This window comes from Myotis lucifugus, unplaced genomic scaffold (genome assembly GCF_000147115.1).
Source record: "Myotis lucifugus unplaced genomic scaffold, Myoluc2.0 scaffold_19, whole genome shotgun sequence".
Taxonomy (NCBI): Eukaryota; Metazoa; Chordata; class Mammalia; order Chiroptera; family Vespertilionidae; genus Myotis; species Myotis lucifugus.
The window spans coordinates 2,200,634-2,220,545 of record NW_005871067.1 but is presented as its reverse complement, the minus strand read 5'-3'; the positions used below and the strand labels follow the sequence as shown (position 1 = coordinate 2,220,545).

The 19,912-nt window shown below is 37.7% G+C and overlaps 1 protein-coding gene across 2 annotated transcripts in view; it reads right to left on the bottom strand.

The window, feature by feature from the left end:
• Positions 1–19,912, bottom strand: part of RXFP2 (relaxin/insulin like family peptide receptor 2) — a 61,194-nt gene that overhangs the window by 15,643 nt on the left and 25,639 nt on the right. For both annotated transcript variants that reach the window (XM_006085471.3, XM_006085472.3), the window contains exons 4-10: positions 19,502–19,607; positions 18,617–18,688; positions 6,467–6,538; positions 5,808–5,879; positions 4,177–4,248; positions 3,006–3,077; positions 1,286–1,357 (exon numbers count right to left, since the gene is read on the bottom strand). In XM_006085471.3, coding sequence (XP_006085533.1) covers positions 1,286–1,357; positions 3,006–3,077; positions 4,177–4,248; positions 5,808–5,879; positions 6,467–6,538; positions 18,617–18,688; positions 19,502–19,607 — 538 coding nt within the window. The remainder of the gene's footprint in view (positions 1–1,285; positions 1,358–3,005; positions 3,078–4,176; positions 4,249–5,807; positions 5,880–6,466; positions 6,539–18,616; positions 18,689–19,501; positions 19,608–19,912) is intronic.

Here is a 19,912-nt window from a genome sequence, read left to right as displayed (position 1 = left end):
TGAGGATGTCCACGTGTCCTCTCTAGGAAATGCTGTCATAAGTAGTTTGAGGTGTTGAGTGTTGGTATATAAAGCTGCATTTTGTTTGGATTCTCATCATTTTAGAAAGTGTTTCTCAAATACACACAAGTAATATTAGATGTGGACCTGTTAATAATTCTCCAGAAGGCTTTGAGAGAACTCTTGTGTAAGGCATGTTCCTTAGGAGAAAGCCAGAAAGAGCAAAGCTTAACAAACCTCATAGTAGTTTCTGGGGCCACAAACAAATTTTACATTTGGTGGGAGCACATTGGTTTTACTTTGTGTGTAAATGGAATCCTCTAGGAGAAATGGCAGAAAGTGGGGGTCAGCCGCCACCTGCCTTACAGAGGTGCTGAATGAGAGATAATGAGTATGAAAGTGATTCAAAAGCTGAGTGAAGCTATACAATAGAAGTCATTGATGTATTTTGTTTAGTTTTCCAGTATTCATTCTTATTATCCATGAGAAAAGTAATAAATTCTTTGTATTCCCTGAGTGGGATCATCTCTTTTCTCATTAAACATGCTTCTCTGCAATCTGATTGATAAATGTGCAACTTGGCAATAGCCTTATCTCTTAATTTGTTAGAGAATAGTGGTTAGGCTACTACAAATGGATACACTCCAACTTTTCCAATCACCCATCAAACCAACCAACCAATGTTACTAATTGTTTACTCTATATGGAAAACTATCATTAAAAAAATGCATATGATTTTAAGTTTTCCAGTGCAAATGTGTCATTTAATTAACCCATCTGCCTTCCAGCTCCCATAAAAAACATTGTCGTCAATCAGAATCACCAATCAGAATCTTTGGCTATCAGAACACATTAGATGTTTTTCTCTTTAGAATTAAAAAAAATTTTTTTTTTTTTTGAGAGAGAGAGAGAGAGAGAGAGAGAGAGAGAGATATCATGTGATAAATGTAATTGGCAGTAACAATCACTGGATAACTAGCCACTTTTATATACATTATCTCATTTCTGAGAACATAGGTTTAGGTATGAGTTCAGCTGAGAGGATGCACAGAAATAGTGACTGTCCTCAAAAACAAGAGCAGCTGAAGACCTACATGGTGGCCACTAAAGGTAAGGCTTGGACCCCTTTCAAAATAAATCAAGCTACATGGGCATTTTATAATACAGCAGTTTCAGACTAAGGCTGTAAATAAGACACTACTGTAAAATTTCTTGTCAATATTTTCTTTTTATTTTCAAATATATTGGGTAGCCCCTCATTTACCAAAGTTCATTGCATACTTACAGAACAGTGAGTGCATCGCATGACAGAAAGGTGGAATTTGTAAGATACTTTATTCCATTGCCTTCCAAATCCCTAAAAGTCATGGAGGAAATATATTTTTAATATTTTTGCACAAATTGTATGTCTAGAGGCACTTTTTGTTGATACAACTGTTCTGATATTTATTTTTACTTCGTTTCAATTTTTATGCTTCCCTCCTAATTACTGCAGTTAGTATAATTCATATTATGCTTCTTTTTTCCTTTCAATTGATGTTAGAACTTAATAAAATTGAGGGAAAGGGCAGTCCAACATTTAGTGAGTATTTGTCTATGCTGGATACCATGCTGTTAATGGTCCTAATATTACCCCCATAATAGCAGTAGCTGCCATTTATTGGATTTTTATGCTGTCAGGTACTGTTTTGAGTACATACGTTGATAATATCACCCCCATGTCACATATGAGGAATCTGAGTTTCTCAGAAATTCACTTTTCTTCTGGTTAAACAGCTAGAAAGTGGTAGAACTGCCCTTCTAATCCATATCTGTCTGACTGTAAAGCCTTGACATTTAACCATCGTGTAATAGATAGTTACATCTTATATTCCACCAATATTGTCTTTATTTTGCTGAAGGAGAAACTCAGACCTAAGTTATCTTCCAAATCCTAAATATCAGAGTCAGGATATATATCCTGATTTGCAGGATGGAAAATGGCCATTTTTTCTACTATGGTCAGTGAGCTCTTTATGCCATAAAAGCCTTTTGATAACAGGCATATAAGTAAATACACAGTAATTATACACAAAGCCACCTACTAGTATTGTCACAAGTAATTCTGAGGCCAGTTAAGAGAGAATCAATAATTTAGGTACTAAATTTTATCATTTTGGGGGCTTTAAGTCCCCTGATTTGATGTGAGAAGAGTTCTAGTGGACTTGCCCAGTGTAGGAAATGGCTACCTGTGACCACACTGCCTACCTCAGGGAACCATGAGGATAAATGTGATAAAGAATGGTGGGTAGTGGTGGTGAAGCCATGAAGGAATTTAAATGAATGATTAAACAAGTATTGATTAAAATCCAACAAAGAATTGAAATAGTTTAGCACTTTCATTTAACTGAGTTTTGTTGAGCTCCTATTATGTGCCAATCATTGTGCTAATCATAGGTGGGTTTCTGCCCTCATGAAATTTCTAAAAGGGTAGGGGACACACAGTAAATCAGTGGTTCTAGTACTGTGAAGTAGGTGTGCAGGGTAGAAACTGGGTGGCATAGTGGAAGTCTGTTCTTGGCATAAAGGGAGCACAGAGACAGCCACTGAAATTGGTAAGTGTGTCAAGGATGGCTTCCTGGAGGTGATGTTTAAGGGTACTTTTGAAGGGAATTAGAGTTAACCAAAAGAATAAAGGGGCAAGACTTTTCAAGTCAATTATGTGTGCTGAGGGAAGTGACTGTTGGTGCATGTGTAAAGAAGGCATGAAAGCGGAGGGGCAGGTAAAGAGACCAGATAGGTGAAGGAGGGAAATGATGGTTTCCAAGTGCTCAAGGAGGAGGTATGAACTTGAACCTCACACCCACTGGAATTCTCAAAAGATTTTTAAACCAGAAAGTAACAGGATCAGATTTTAGTTTTGGGAAGAAGAACATAGATGAATTCTTATGTAACTATGAATTAACTTCAAGGCTAGCTTCCTCAAACTGTGCAAATAACAAACTAACGCCTACGTGCATACTCACATCCAGTTAAGTTGAGGCATTTGGGCACACATCTGCTTGGGAAGGGCTTCTAAGTAGTTATTAACCATAGACCTTTACACAAAAAAGATGTTAATTAATGTTGTACACTTGAAACTAGTAACCAATATTGGATTGTATACTAACTATACTTAAATTAAAAAAAAACTTTTTAAGAGAAGCAATGATATGCCACTATAAGAGCAGTATTTTTATTATTCTTATAATATGGAAACTTGTATGCTAAAATTGATTTATTAGGATGAAGACTATCAACATAACTTCCTCTTCAAAATGCTATCTAGATATGTGTGTGGCATGGAAAAGGAACCCGATGTCAAAGAAACTATGTGTGCATCAGTATGACATATAACCTGAGAATAAATGTTATACAATTTAATTTTATGAGATGAAATAAAATATATATTAGGTGATGATTTTTCTTGTAAACTCCAAATTTGCAATCATTTCCAGCACTGCTCATCCAAAGTTTCTTCTTAAGGGAAACATTCATTATTTACAATATTAAAGAGCTACACTGGAACTGGCATTAAATCTAAGAAGTGATGTAGGAGATATTTGGTCAAAGAAAACAACTCATGAGCACATTAAGTTGCACAATTAATTTGTGATATTGTGGCCCCCCCCTGACAAATGGAGAAATAATGATGTTATCTGATGAACAGCAAAGGGACATAATAGACCCCTGCTGATAGATCATTATAGTCTATTAATAAACAGTGACAACCTAAGTATGAGAGTGACTCTGTTGGTAGGGCAAATATGTTGGCATTTCAGTGACTCTTGATGGGCAAGGGCACATCTTCCTCCGTTAAAAATGTAGTTGGGACTAATCTTCTAGGAGATTCCACCCAATTTATATGTAGTTAGGAGATAACAATGAACATTATCTTTGATCAACCACTGAAAATGTAAACATGCCTTAGGACTAAAAGAAAGGAAAGGAGATAAAAAAAAATCAACTGGTAGGCTTAAAATATACATGAACCCTGGCCAGAAAGTAGCAACAGTAATTGTGACTGCAAATACAGGAGAGATTTTGACTAATAAAGATCATAGTGGGCTTGATTTTTCTAAAGTTCTTTTTGTAAGCTGGTGTTAGATGTCATTGCAATGTACAGAGAGATGTATTGAAAGGGAGGTGAATACTTACAGAAAAAACAAAGAATTTAATCCAGCAAATAGCTGCTGTGAAATTCTGGTTATTGGATTGTCATCTAGAATTCTGACAAAACAGATCACAAACATTTCCAATGTCAGAGATATTTTTGAAGTAAAACCAGGAAAAATTAAAGGCCTGTGACAATCCTGCCTCCGTCTAACACCTGCTGTCCCCCTTCCTGTTCCTTCACACTAGGCTTACTCATCTCCAAGAGAGCCTTCCCTTCACCCTGTGGTAAGGCAGCTCTTTCCTCCCAAAGCCCAGCCCAGCATTGAGCAAGTTCATACTGATGGACTTTCAGACCCAAGTTTTACCCTTCACCTCTGGACACGTGGTCACACACAAGCTACTTTCATTTACTCAATGGCTGAACTTGAAATCCCTAAATGCTTTGACCCCCTAATTGACTAAATAAAGAATGAATTGAAAAAAATGTTTAGGAAATCACAAATGGTTCCATAGTCTCACAGTATTTAAATGATGTATTTAATGGTGTTGATACAAATAAATTCATTAGGAACTTAGAGGATGAAAGAGTGAAAATATTTACATGTTCAAATTACTGTTTTTAAGTCTATATGGTATTTCTTAGAAAAAAAATAGACTAAGGGGAAATATGCCTTCTTTTCTTTTGTTGCTTTTGAAGCCAAATACCATTTCCTCTTATTGCCAGAAGTTCTTGAGGATCTAGAGAAGGGAGTCACATTGAGCAGCTACTATATTCCAGGCACAATACATATGGCACTTTACATATGTCATGCAAGCCAGTCCTCATAACATCGCTCTTAAAAAGAAATTATGATTTCAGTTAACAGATGAGGAAAAGAGGCCTAGGAAGATTAAGAAAGTTACCTGCAATATTAAGCCTGGGACCACAGTTTATGCAGGGTCTGGGTAAAATTGAGGCCTGATATTTTCAATTAGATTAGGGTGAACTATGGAAAATGGGCAAGCAGACACAGAGTGCCCTCTAATTGTCCTTTGGTCATTTCCCTGATGAAAACACAGACATCTGAGGTGAGACCCCTTGGGGTGAGGTTGATGGCTCAGCCTTGAAAGTGGTGACACACCAAAAGCCACTATACACTCAGACTTTTCTATGAGTGCTCTGGAAACCCAAAAAATTCTTAACTTGCTTACTTTCTAGATCAGTGGTTTTCCACGGAGGGCAATTTCTCTCCCAAGGGACCTTTGGGAGTGTCTGGACACATTTTTGGTTGTCACACTCAGGCGGCTAGTACTACTGGCATCTAATGAGGTAGAAGTAGAGGCCACAGAGGCTGCTAAACATCCCAAAATGCACAAGGACATTACCTCCTCCCCCAATCAAAGAATTATCTGGTACTACATGCCAATAGAGCTGAGGTGAGAAATGCGGCCCTAGGTAAACACTGGGTGGACAGAAGCCTCAGCAAGCCCAGTTCTGGGCTCAGAGGCCAACCTGCTAGGGCATGACACCAGTTATTTTCACACAGCTACCACTCAAATTGCTTCGGTCAAGTGCTCCAGATTATGTGACAACTAGAAAAATAAGTACAGTAAACAAGATACACAAATAGATGGAAACTGTGAACACTGATAAATATCATTAAAATTGGGCCAGGAAAAGCTAGAATACTTACAGCCAAGTTAGCTGATGCAGGTCCTTGAACACTCCAGGTCTGAGGGCTGTAATGCAGTTGTGGTTGAGATATCTACAAATAGCATGAGTGAGCGAATTAGGTAAATTCATGACCCCATTTTAGTCACGTGAATTAGAATATGAGCCATTGATGATGACCATGAAGCACGGGCATCTGTTTCTAAAAGCATTTTACTGAGGGGGAGGGGGAAAGCAAGGGACAGCAGGAGACACAGATAGCCACAAGCCTAGTGTGTGCAACACCACAGTCAGGACCAGGAAAGTGGCCCAAAATAGCATGTCGGGATATTATGTTTCAGAATAAGAGTAGAATAAATATGGGGGTTATGATTTTTGCTTTTGTCCTTTTTGGTCACATCCTTAGTAGACTAGCACTTTAAGAAAGTGTATAGGTAAGTTAGCATGGGTTAGAAAAAATAAAAAGCCAAAATATTGTGGAAATGACCCAAATTTGAGTAGACAAGGTTAAGGAGAGCCTCTAAATCTTACTTTCAATGTAGTAACTAATCTAAGCCCTTTGTAATAATGTAATCTTCCCATTTCTCTACAACTAAGTCACACCTTTCAAAAATACCATTCTACCCCTTTAATCATTACTTAAAATTATACTCATAACATAATTATAAAGAGATTACTTACAATATTTGCAGATTATGTAATCCAAAAAATGCTTTCCAGGATATGTGTCTAATGCAATTGTGCTGAAGAAATCTGGTGGGAATAAGATAGAAGAGTCACATGATCATAGTTTGTGTGCTTCATCAGGTTGTTGAATGTGTGATCCACTTTCTTTCCCTAAAGACATTTGTGAACTTGGCTTATGAAATCTCAAGTCCAACTCCCATATGGGGATGTGAAGACATTTCTAAGGACAGATGACTGAGAGCCCAGCTGATACCTGCTGACCCTGTAGAACCCATACAGTGAGACTGGGGCATCTCTGGGATGTACCACTGAACTCTGGTGTGACATTTAGAGGGAACTCGTTCTGTTTTTGCAAATGGGAACCACGGCAGTCTTTCTGGTCTGACCTGCAGGAGTGCTCACCATGAGAAACCAGCCAGTCTCTCACAGCCAAGTTCTACCGCAATCTCCTCGTTTCTGTTTGCTCTATTCCCACAAAATAAAAAATAAAAAAATAAGAGGGCAAGTTTTATTCCTTTCTATATTGAGATGCAGAGTGAGAAGCACAAGGCAAGTTGGCAAAGTGCTTGAGGTCCAAAAAAACACCAGAGATTGAACTGGGGCTAGTTCACCAATTTCAACTTGCCAGTCATGATTTACTTTTTTAAAAATTCTTTATTGTTTAAAGTATTACGCACAGTATTACATAAGCCTCCTTTTAACCCCACTGATCTCTCCCTGGCCACCCCTATCCCCCAGCACATGCCCTCAACCCCCGAGTGTCTGTGTCCATTGGTTATGCTTATATGCATGCATACAAGTCCTTTGGTTGATCTCTTAACCCCACCCCCTGCCTTCCCTCTAAAGTTTGACGGTATGTTCAATGCTTCTCTGTATCTATTTATATATATATTTAGAGAGGAAGGAAGAGGGATAGAGAGTTAGAAACATCGATGAGAGAGAAACATCGATCAGCTGCCTCCTGCACACCCCCTACTGGGGATGTGCCTGCAACCAAGGTACATGCCCTTGACCGGAATCAAACCTGACCCATCAGTCTGCAGACGGACGTTCTATCCACTGAACCAAACCGGTTAGGGCCGGAACTATTTTTGTTCATTAGTTTATGTTATTCTCTGACTGGCTTATTTCGCTTAGCATAATGCTCTCCATGTTCATCCATGCTGCTGTGAATGGTTAAAAGTTCTTTCATTTTTACAGCAGTGTAGTATTTTATTATGTAGATGTACCACAGGTTTTTAATCCATTCATCTGCTGTTGGGCACGTGTGCTGCTATGAACATATGAACATGTGCCCTTTCTGATTGGTATTTCTGATTTCTTGGGATATATTCCTAGAAGTGGGATTACTGGTTCAAATGGGAGTTCCATTTTTAATTTTTTGAGAAAATGCCATACTGTTTTCCACCAATCTGCATTCCCACCAGCAGTATACGAGGGTTCCTTTTTCTTTGCATCCTCTCCAGCACTTGTCATTTGTTGATTTGTTGATGATAGCCATTCTAACAGGTGTGAGATGGTACCTCATTGTCGTTTGATTTGCATCTTTCGGATGATTAGTGACTTTGAGCATGTTTTCATATGTCTCTCAGCTTTCTGTATGTCCTCTTTCGAAAAGTATCTATTTAAGTTCTTTGCCCATTTTTTTGATTGAATTATTTATCTTCCTTCTGTTAAGATGTATGAGTTCCCTATGAATTTTAGAGTTTAAACCATTATTGGGTATAACATTGGCAAATATGTCCTCCCATGTAGTGGGCTTTCTTGTTTTGTTGATGGCATCTTTTGCTGTGCAGAAGCTTTTTTATTTTGATGTAGCCCCATTTGTTTATTTTCTCCTTAGTTTCCATTGTCCTTGGAGCTGTATTGGTAAAAATATTGCTACAACATATTTCTGCTATTTTGCTGCCTATGGATTCTTCTAAAATATTTATGGTTTCCCATCTTATGTGTAAGTCTTTTATCCATTTTGAGTTTATATTTGTGTATGGTATAAGTTGGTGGTCTAGTTTCATTTTTTTTTTGCATGTATCTGTCCAATTTTCCCAACACCATTTATTGAAAAGACTGTCTTGACTCCATTGTATGTTCATGCCTCCTTTGTCAAATATTAATTGAGCATAATGGCTTGGGTCGATTTCTGGGTTCTCTGTTCTGTTCCATTGGTATATGTCTGTTCTTGTGCCAGTACTAGGCAGTTTTGAGAATAGCGACTTTGTAATATAGCTTGATACCTGGTAATGTGATCCCTCCAACTTTATTCTTCTTTCTCAAGATTGCTGTGGCTATTTGGGATCTTTTTTTTGTTCCATGTGAATTTTTGGAGACTTCGTTCTATATCTGTGAAATATGCCTTTGCTATTTTAATGGGGATTGAATTAAATCTATAGATTGCTTTAAGTAGTTTGGACATTTTAATGATGTTGATTCTACCAATCCATGAACATGGTATATTCTTCCATTTGTATATGTCTTCCTCAATCTCTTTTTGCAATTTCCTGTAGTTTTCTGAGTACAGGAATTTTACCTCCTTAGTTAAGTTTATTCCTAGGTATCTTAATTTTTTTGCTGCAATGGTAAGTGGGATTGTTTCTTTTTTGTTTGTTTGTTTGTTTGTTTCTCGTTCTGTGAGTTCATTATTGGTGTATAAAAAAGCCATAGATTTCTGGGTGTTAATTTTGTATCCTGCTACATTTTCTAATTCATTTATTAAATTGAGTAGTTTTTTTATGGAGTCTTTAGGGTTTTCTAAGTACAATATCATGTCATCTGCTAATAATGACAGTTTTACTTCTTCTTTTCCAATTTGGATACCTTTAATTTCTTCTTGTCTTACGCTATGGCTAGCACTTCCAGTACTATGTTGAACAGGTGAGAGTGGGGATCCCTGTCTTGTTAATGTTTTTAGGGGAATTGGTTTTAGTTTTTGCCCATTGAGTATAATGTTGCCTGTAGGTTTGTCATATAAGGCTTTTATTATGTTGAGGTATGATCCCTCTATTCCCACTTGGCTGAGAGTTTTTAATCAAGAAAGGGTGTTTGATTTTGTCAAATGCTTTTTCTGCATCAATTGATATGATTATGTGATTTTTATCTATCAATTTGTTTATGTGATGCATCACGTTTATTGATTTGTGGATGTTGTACCATCCTTGCATCCCTGGAATAAATCCCACTTAGTCATAGTGCATGATCTTTCTAATGTAATGCTAGATCTGATTTGCTAGAATTTTGTTGAGGATTTTAGCATCTATGTTCATCAGATATATTGGCCTGTGATTCTCTTTCTGTGTAGTGTCTTTATCTGGTTTTGGGATTAGAGTAATGCTAACTTCATTGAAAGAGCTCGTAAGTGTTCCTTCTTGAAGTTTTTGGAATAGTCTGAGGAGGGTAGGTTTTGTTCTTCTTTGAATGTTTGGTAAAACTCCCCTGTGAAGCTGTCGGCTTTTGTTTGCTGGAGGTCTTTTGATTACTGCTTCAATTTCTTCCATAGTTATAGGCCTATTCATATTTTTTTATTCTTCTTGATTGAGTTTTGGAAGGTCGTGTTTTTCTAGGAATATGTCCATTTCTTCTAGGCTGACCAGTTGTTCATAGTATTTTTTTTCAATCTTTTGTATTTCTGTGGGATTTGTTGTTATTTTGCCTCTTTCATTTCTGATTTTGTTTATTTGGGTCATATCTCTTAGCTTCTTGGTGAACCTGGCTAGAGGTTCATCAATCTTGTTTATTCTTTCAAAGAACCGGCTCTTGGTTTTATTGACCTTTTGTATTTTTTTTTAAAAATCTGTATGTCATTTAATTCCACTCTGATCTTTATTATTTCCTTCCTTCTGCTCACTCTGGCTGAGCAATGCCTGTGGCTGCTGAGGTGGGTCAGCAGGAGAGTCACTGGAGGACCCAGTCACTGGAAAGCATGTGGCAGCAGTGGTGGACTGGCGGACTCCCAGGAGCCTGTGGCTGGAGAGGCTGGAGTCCCAGTGTCTGTGGACCTGAAGCTGAGGTAGCAGGCCAGAGTGGCTATAGGTTCCTGGGTGTTGTCTGATGCAAGTCTGAATGGTGGTGAGGCTGGGATCCTAGTCACAGCAGCTCTCCCCTTCAAGATGGCATGTTTTCTTTGCCAGCACCGGCCACCAGGGAGTGCTTGCAGTGGTGACAGGGGCTACCCATCTAAGAGAGCCCGGTCCGCCATCCCCCAAAAGTCCTGCAGGATCTAACTGTCTCTCACTCATGCACACACACACACACACACACACACACACACACACACACCCCACATCGCTCCCTCACTGCTGTCCTGCCTTGCCACCATCTTTTTCCCCCAGTCATGATTTACTTAACCTTCAAAGCAATTTAGCAGTCTAGTATGGATTCAATAAGAACACGATCAGGAGTATCTAAGTAAACAATTTCCTTTTCCTGTGCTCATTATACAATGAGAGGTTAACCCTGAATACATATTTACCAAAGACAATTAGGGGCAGGAAATATCCACAGAAATAATAGTAACTAATGACTACATAGTCTATAAAATGGCTTCCCTAGCTCTTATTTGGATTTGATTTGGTTTCTAAAACATTATACAACACTTTCTTAGTTGTTATAATAATTCACTGCAAAACTATTGGTAGGACACATACTCATTGGGCACCTGGCTATACTCTGAATTTGCTTATACTGTAATTATTATCTAGAAAAGCCTATGAATCATGAATGTGTTACAGGTGTGCTAGGATATTGATGCACTCAGCCCTCTGGGTAGCTAGGCAAAGTCAAGATCAGCTTCCAGCTGTAAATAAAACTGAACTTTTACCCCAAATGTTGAACAGATATTGTCATTTCTCTGTGTACCACCATGTGGGAAAGGTTGGCACTAGAGAGCACATGCTTTACATTCATAGTGATAACAAAAAACATCAATTTCTGTCCTACAGAGTAAACTTGAAACCTAGTGAGTCCGGTTGTCATTCCAACCTCCTCCCCTTGCACCATGTCTGTGAAGAGACCCTTCACATTACAGCATGAATTCTGCTTTTGGTTTAAACTTCTTCTATGGTCTCTGGCTGGTGTGGCTCAGTTTGTTGAGCATCATCCCATGCATTGAGAGATGCTGGTTTGATTCCTAGTCAGGTCACATACCCTGGTGGCAGGCTTGATACCAAGTAGGGAACATGAAGGAGGCAGCTGATTGATGTCTCTCTCTCTCTCTCTCTCTCTCCCTCCCTCCCTCCCTCCCTCTCCCTTCATCTCTCTTTAAAATCAATAAAAACATATTAAAAAATAAAGTTCTTCTATGAATACAATGAGTCCATACAGATCAATTTCTGTTGTAGCATTTACTGAGCCTGTGAAGTGATGTAATGAAAGTTAATATGATGAATTATAATAGCAAATATAAATAGAAAAAGAATATAATAATATAGTATGGATATATAGAAGTTCCTTTAAAATATAAAATTTACTGCCTAACTAGTACTATTTACATTTTATTCAAGATAAATAATTCAAAAAGGCAATGCACATTTTACCCACATGTTGTCAATCTTGAAGAGATGGGTGCTGTCATGAATTGTGAATTCAACCTTGTGCTTTTATTTATTTATGTATTTACTTTTATTTTTAATTTTTTGTTAATCCTCACACAAGGATATTTTTTTCATTGATTTTTAGAGAGGGTTGCCTCTCTTTCATGCCCTCCTGACTGGGAATCCAACTGGCACCTTGGTATGTGCCCTGACTGGCAATCGAGCCCACAGCCTTTTGGTGTACAGGACAATGCTCCAACCAACTGAGCCACCCATCCAGAGCTGCATGACTCACCTGATGTGTATAGCCTACCTGCCTTCACTGACACAAGTTAAGACTCCATCTCCTTAAATAATAAAGAGCTTCTAGTGTATTTAGTCAGCTTGTTGGCACCCAAGAAAGAACTAGAGTCTTAAGTGCCCTGTCTCAGACTCAGGTGCCAAATTTTTACTCTATTCTCTAGCATCCCCTTTCTTCCTTGAAGAATACTAGCTTGGTGAATATTAAGGGAAATTTGGAAACCTGACAATTTAGCAAGTAGTGATCCCTTCTCATTCAGAGTGGAGATAGGAGTCCATTTAATATATTTTACATTGAATAGCTACTCTAAGAATAACTTACTGGTTCACGAATTCCTGCTGTTTCAGCTGTCAGGAGTTTTTAAGCAGAAACATCAGGAATTTATGTACCTGGAACTAAAGCAAATACTTTAATGACATGCATGTTTTGGGACTATTTTTTAACTCATCATAGTGTATTCATGAGCCAGATGACTCACTGAATTACATTGTGTTGCCAATGATTGCCTTGAACAAGAACCAGCCTAACATGGAATTCCTAAATTATATAAGGTTTATGTTACAATGAGGAGAGAATGACTGGTAGTTTCCATGGTAGCAGTGAGAAAGTATTGTAGTCAGTCCCATAAATTATACTGTATTTCTCTGAAAGATCATCTTAAATTGTTCCTCCCCCAAATTAGAAAGGCTTGATATTTTTAAAGATTATTAAAGTTAATAAACTAATCAATAACAAAGCTTTCAGATAATTGAGCAACATTTATTCACCTGGCAATAAAAATTTCATTTTGAGTTAGGAATTTCTTCTTCTGAGCACCTACATGACCTCAACTTCACTGTGAATATTTACAGCATTTCAGACCAGAGAGACTCAATGTTAAATTTGGTATTTCTTAAGCTATATTCCAAAACAACTTAAGAATGCATATTAACTTTACTAGCTCAAAACGATCTAAAACACAAATTTATACATGTCTTTTCCCTGGTTAGACAGAATAAAGCTTGAATTCTTTAGCCTGGCATTTAAAGGCCCTACAATCATGGTTCAATGACCTTTCTAGCACATGCACCATCATTTCCTGTGTACATTCTTTTTTTTTTTTTTAGACAACCTGCCCTGTTCATTCTCTTCCCGATATCCTTTGAGTGTTTCTGCTTATGTTCCCTGCTGAAGATGCTGAAGATGCTCCCCACAATCTGTTTAGTCTTGCATATCATTCCTTCAACAAATACTCATTGATCTTCAGCTATGTTTCAACATATGCAACAATGAGGGGTGGTGGTGGCAGTGGTACCTGGTACATGAGAGAACCAGAAAGATCATCTCACTTAGAGGGAGGGTATGGTGGTCAGTAAGCAGTTTCTTCAAAATTCAAGGACAAATGTGAGTGGTTCACAAAAATAGAATCAAAGTTGAAAAATGGTTTTTCATGTTCAAAACTCAGACAGTGAATAATAGTGTGGGCAATATCAATGTATTTCTATTATATTTTAGAAATAAGACAATTTTAATAAAAAGTCCAAGCCTATTATATAGGTTCTATTTTATAATATTATGCAATAGTATACAAAACAAATTCTCAACTCCTACATAGTTTCTGTCTTCCCAGTCAATGAAGATGATCTAAGACTGAAGGAAATAGAAAGGATATAGGACAGGAGATGTGAAAGCCCAAGATGGTAGAATATGTTAATCAAAATGAGTCAAAGTCCCATGGTTTGGAAGATGTCTCCTAGAAACTGAGAAACACAAAAATGAGAACACCAAGTCATGATCAATTACTGAGGAATCTGGACAAAGGAAGAGCAGTTGGAAAATTAAAGATGGCAAATGCAATTTTAATTTTTCAAAAAGGGAAGAAGTGGGTTTCATAAGCTACATTGGTTCTAGGAGAGATTGAAGAACAAGCTATTGCAATGCTGCTTTGTAAGTGTCTCAGAGAGAAAGGGGATAAGGTAGTTCATGAGAAATAGGACAGGCAGACCAACTTGATTGTCTTTGAAAAAGTGATCAGACAAAAAAGTGTGGCCAACATTGCTTATATGTTTATCAGGCATTGACATAGTGGTTTTATGATGTTTTTATGGACAAAAATAAAGATACACATTTTCTAAAGAATATTGGTGAAGGGGTCTTGGAAGATGATTGTCCTCTTCAGTATTTCACTCTATGACTTCAGATGGATCATCTTATTTTCAGATGACAGAATACTGGGAGTGAATTATGTTGGATGATCCAAAAAGATATTCATACTCTGGTAAGAAAAGCTGAATCCAACAGGATGAGACTGGGTAGGGGTACTCTCAAATGGTAAGTGACAACTGCAAGATGGAGAAGCTATCACTTAGCAGTGATACATTTGACACAGGATTGGGAACTTTAGAGGCAATATGGCTGGGAGTTAAGGGTATGAAGTAGCTACCAAAAGAGCAAATGTAACTTTAGTACATGTGAGGTTCAGAAAGGAAGTTCTATGGCCGCATCACAGTGATCATATTATTCTAGATACTACACACAGGGCAGAGTAGTGTCAGCAGATAATGACAGATTTGAAACCAGCCTCTTAGGGAAGAATTGAAGGTTCTGAGGCTGCTTGGAAAAAGGACTTGTGATGGCTGCAGGGTGATGGTCAGTGTTAAATATCTGAAGAGTGACATAGAAGCCTGATTGGGTGTGCTTCGATCAGTCTCATGAGGTGAATTTCAGAATGGGGGGAGCTTTTGAGATGCTTGGGGAAGTAGTAGAGTTATGTGACAGGACACAGTTTATTAGCATATTGATATTGTTTAAAATTCCTTTCCCTCATCAACCTTTAATTCCCTTCCTGGTTTATTTTTCTCCATAGCCCTAGTCACTATCTAACACACTACGTATTTTATTATCTGTCTTCCTCCATGGGAGGTTAAGCTCTGTGAGAAGAGGGTTTTTCATAGGTGTTTTCTGCTGTATATTCAGAGCCTGGCACCTCATAGATATCAATAAATATTTGTTGAAAGAATGAATGAACATGGGGTTTTTGACATCTTTTACCCACCTGCTCTCTGCTATCCAAGAGCTCTGGGTTGCCCATTTGGTGTCTTCTTTTCCTGGGGATGGTTTGGATTTTGTACTTTGATCATTTGGGCTACAGTAATGCAGAATTAGGAAGAAAAATGAAAGAGGAGAAGGACAGGAGGGACAAGGGCTTGCCTGGGGCTGGGCAAGACTTTTCTGGCAGGTCAGGAGAAAGTGGCAGGAAGAGCTGAGGAATATGAGGAAAGAGGGTTGGAAGAGAGATTTTAAGGAAGGATTGCTGAGATTATGAGATGATGTAGGGTGTCTGAATAATTTTTGAAAAGACCTGAGTAATTTTAATATCAAAGTTTGGTCACTGGATGTTTTCATTGATAACAGCAATGTTCTGAGACTGAACAATGTTGGTGAACTTCCAAAAGACCATAGTCAGAGGTTTGGCTTTGAGGTCAAGCTTCAGTACTTGTCAACTGGCTGACTTAGGACAAATGGCCTTTCTTCTCCAAGGGTGGGTTCCCATATTTCTGAAATAAATCTAATGATATCTTCCCTACCTGACAGACTTTGAGGGCCAAATTCCAAATGAGAATCCCAAATATAGGCATTCTTTCTAAATTAAAAAAGGATAAATAAACATAAATAATTGTATTTTATCCCCTGTGCTATCCCTTTCATATAATAGACACTTAGTGAATGTTTACTGATGGGAGTCTTATAATCTATTATCTGTGAGTCTCAGGAGGGGAGGGGGAATCAAATTGCCTAGAAAGCATCAAATAACTTGCATCAAGAGAACCCCTGCTGGGTGATATCAGGCTATAATGTTTTACCTAAATTTTCTCAGACAAAGCAGAGTTAAACATTTACTTGGAAAAGTTTCCACCTGATCTGGCAACTAACATTAATTCCTACTTTTTTATCACTAAAAAAATTGGAGCCTGAGTTATCTAAGCTAGTTCTCCCATATTCTTCTTTTCAGTGAGCTAGCAGATACCATGCGAGGTAAGTATTGACCTAGAACAAAGCTATGGCTCAGTGGTCCAGGAAAGAACTTGGCCTAAGAAGTCTAATTGTAATTCTCTTTACTTGATCCTTTAGTGACCGCCCCTGCCTCCCCAGAAGTCAGCCTCCTTCAAATTAGGAGGTAAAAGGTATAGAAGGGAGTTCTGCATGAAGCAGGACAGGATGTGTTGGTAGAAGATTTAATTAGATGCTAAGAAAAATTTTTTTCTATCTTGAAGTTTCTGGTTATTATAAATTAAACACAGTGGCCTGGCCAACATGACTCAGCAGTTGAGTATCGACCTATGAACTAGGAGGTCATGGTTGGATCCTGGTCGGGGCACATGCACAAATTTCAGGCTCAATCCCCAATGTCAGGCATGCAGGAGGCAGCTGATCAATTATTCTCTCTCATCACTGATGTTTCTATTTACCTCCTCCTCTCCCTTCTTCTCTGAAATCAATAAAAATATACTTTAAAAGTAAAATAAACATTGCATTGAGCATCAGAAGATATGGGCTCTAATTCTGGCTTTTACACTAACTAGTTAAAGATCTAGTAAGTTATTTAACCATTGCAGACTGTCATAAGTTACCTTAAGATTAATAAGATTTAATTAGAAATTCATAAATCTTTCTCTAACTCTAGATAACAAAATTTAAAAGCTACTCTAAAGCATGAATCTTTTCCCTTCCTTTTTGCCAGTGCTATTTAATTTTTCCTCCCTTGAGCATTATTCAGGCTGCACAGAGGCAATATTGATCCCTATAATGAACAAGTGGTGATTCTATGAATTTCCAGTAAGACCAGAAGTAGTACAGTTAAAACCTTTTCTCTAGAGGAATCTGGAAATCCAGAGCTAAGGCTTAGCTACTCCTGTGGGACAAGGACAATGTGACCACATGCTCCAGGATGAAGCTGCAGGCTCCTACAGCAGATGGGATTTACAGAGGCTGTAATGAAACCTCAGCATGGTTACCTACACTCACACAAGGTCCTGCCATCCTTTGGTGACTTCCTTTCTTGGATGAGGGAGTCTGTTCCCAATTCACAAACAACACAGAATTGTTGATGGCATTTCAAACCAAGTGCATCTGTTCAGGAGCAGCAAAGGATCAGATTGTTTTTATTCCTGGATTTTAACGTTCTCGTCCATATCTAATGTTGAAGAACCAAACAATAAGATGGCACTGCCAAGGGGTCCTACAGTATTACCTTGCTAATTTTAAAATCTAGTCTAAAGATCATCCTGGCAAATGTAGAACTTGATCTCTTCATTATCCCAGAGTGACCAGGCTCAGAGGGACTGATACATAGCTTCCAAACTCTCCAATGCTGAACATGCTCAATGTCTTTATTTAAATAGATGGTATCCCATTTCACTAGTAGGAGTGCGTTTGGTGTCTATCCAAGGTAACTTCCAAAATACTTTAGAATGAATCATTTGGGAAGTTAATGTAGTCATCATAAGGTTGCTCAGTGAGCAGGGAAGCAAAGCAAAAGCCATTTCTATTTTGATGTGGATGCTGTGAAAGGATGGTTCATGCAAGTTGAGGTGGAGTTGGACAATCCACCTCTGTCCTCCAGAGAGATGATCTCAGGGATCACATCTCCCAGACCCTGGTTTTCTTTCTGGGACAATGCTGGAAGCATGTTGGCACTTAGCTCCTCACTGACTAGCATTTCTTCACTGCTGACTGCGGTTTATTCACATTTTCTTTCCTCAGATATAATATCCCTGCTTTCACTAAGGTCACATTTTCTTCTGTCATCCTGAAAGACAGTTGTATCTCAGCATTCTGTGTGTTAAATTATCTGATCTTTCTTGTCAGTGTTTTTTCCTGTTTGTTTGTTTAATATACCTTTATTGTTGAAAGTTATTACAGATGTCCGTGTGTGTGTGTGTGTGTGTGTGTGTGTTTTGTTTTGTTTTGGTCAGTGTTTTTGTGCTCACACTCTTTTTCCAAGGTAAAAGGTGCAATTAGTGCCTCTGAATCTGCAATGTCATTTTCCAAATGACTTGGAGTAAAAGCACAGAACTATGTATTTTTTGATTGAGCTGCTTCATCTGAACTCCAATTTAACTCCAAAAATGTTTATAATAAAACCAGTTCACTTTAAATTATGAAATGGAAAGATAATATACTTTTTAATGCTTTATTATCTAATATTAATTACATTTAGATAAGTAAATTTAATATATAGATAATCAACTTTATATTTTGTTTTACTTTTAGGTCAAAAACATCATAAACAAAACCCCACCGGATTTCCCCATTAATACACCCTTAATAGCTACTTACATCTTTTTAAGTTCTGTGTATTTGATGAAAACTTTATCTGGAAGACTGTGAATTTTGTTTTTCTTCAGAGACCTAAAATAACATATAAAGAAGATTTCAGTAAGGATTTTATGACCAAGCAAACTCTTCCTGGAAGCTCTGTGCTTGCGAAGAGCCTTTCTGATGATCCTTCACGCCACTTCACACATTTGAAAAGCAGTGTTGTAACTGAAGACTTTCTCATGTGATAACAAAATGTCCATAGCACAAAATTAAAACAGCTTGCAAGCATTTGACCACTTTAGACAGTTAGCATAATAGATGGGGACATCTATGGGGATTTAATTTTGTCTTTTATTCTTTGGATATTTTAATAGAACACAATAAACAAGACCCAAAAAACAACCAGCTTATGCATACCAAAATTGTGATATGACAGCAAATTCCAGAGACTCTGAAAACATTATGCAAAGTACACAAACACATGCATGATTATGACACAACTAGCTTTGTAGCTCTCTTATACCTTCCTACTTCAAACAAATTACCACTTTTAAAAAGGAGGTAAAATAAGTGAGTGCTCTCCCTTAATTTTGATTTTTAATTGTATAGTAATGGCATATTAACAACAATACATAAATCATAAAGTAAGTGAAAATAAGAACTCCAGATGACAGGCATTTGCGAGCTAAAGGATAACCTGGGTAACCTAACATACAATGTTTAAGACGTTTCCCCAGAGAAGAAGCACACAGAATTCTTGGATGACAGGAGGTTTTAAAGGGTATTTCTATTATTTTTTAATATACAAGTAACATAAAACATAACGAAGAGAGATTAAATCAGGCTCCACACTTTTCCAGTGACTTTAGGAGCAAATATCATTAAGATGTGAATTCTACTCACAGCAGCGTTACGTTGCTGGAAACGGGCGGCACCAACTTTAAGTCAGCGTTCACACACTCCAATTCTGTTTCTTTGCAGTCACAACGTGGTGGATACTGGTTTAGAACTAGGGGCCCAAAAGAGCAAGATTTCACTAGGCAAATACTTTAATTATGACTTTATCTCTGATAACTGACATTGTTCTCTTTTCTTTGAATGTATGTTGATGAAATAATTCAGTCCCATAATAAAAGAAAATAAAAATTCTCTTGTAGTCAAATACTGACCAGTGTGGCATTCATCTCAGTTCAAGCTCCCAGTGTTCTTTTCATAGTCACTTAACAAGCGACTAGAAAGAAACCATAGAAATGTTTAAATAGCAAATAAACAAAAACCCCAAACAAACAAACAAAATGTGTAGGGAAACAAGAT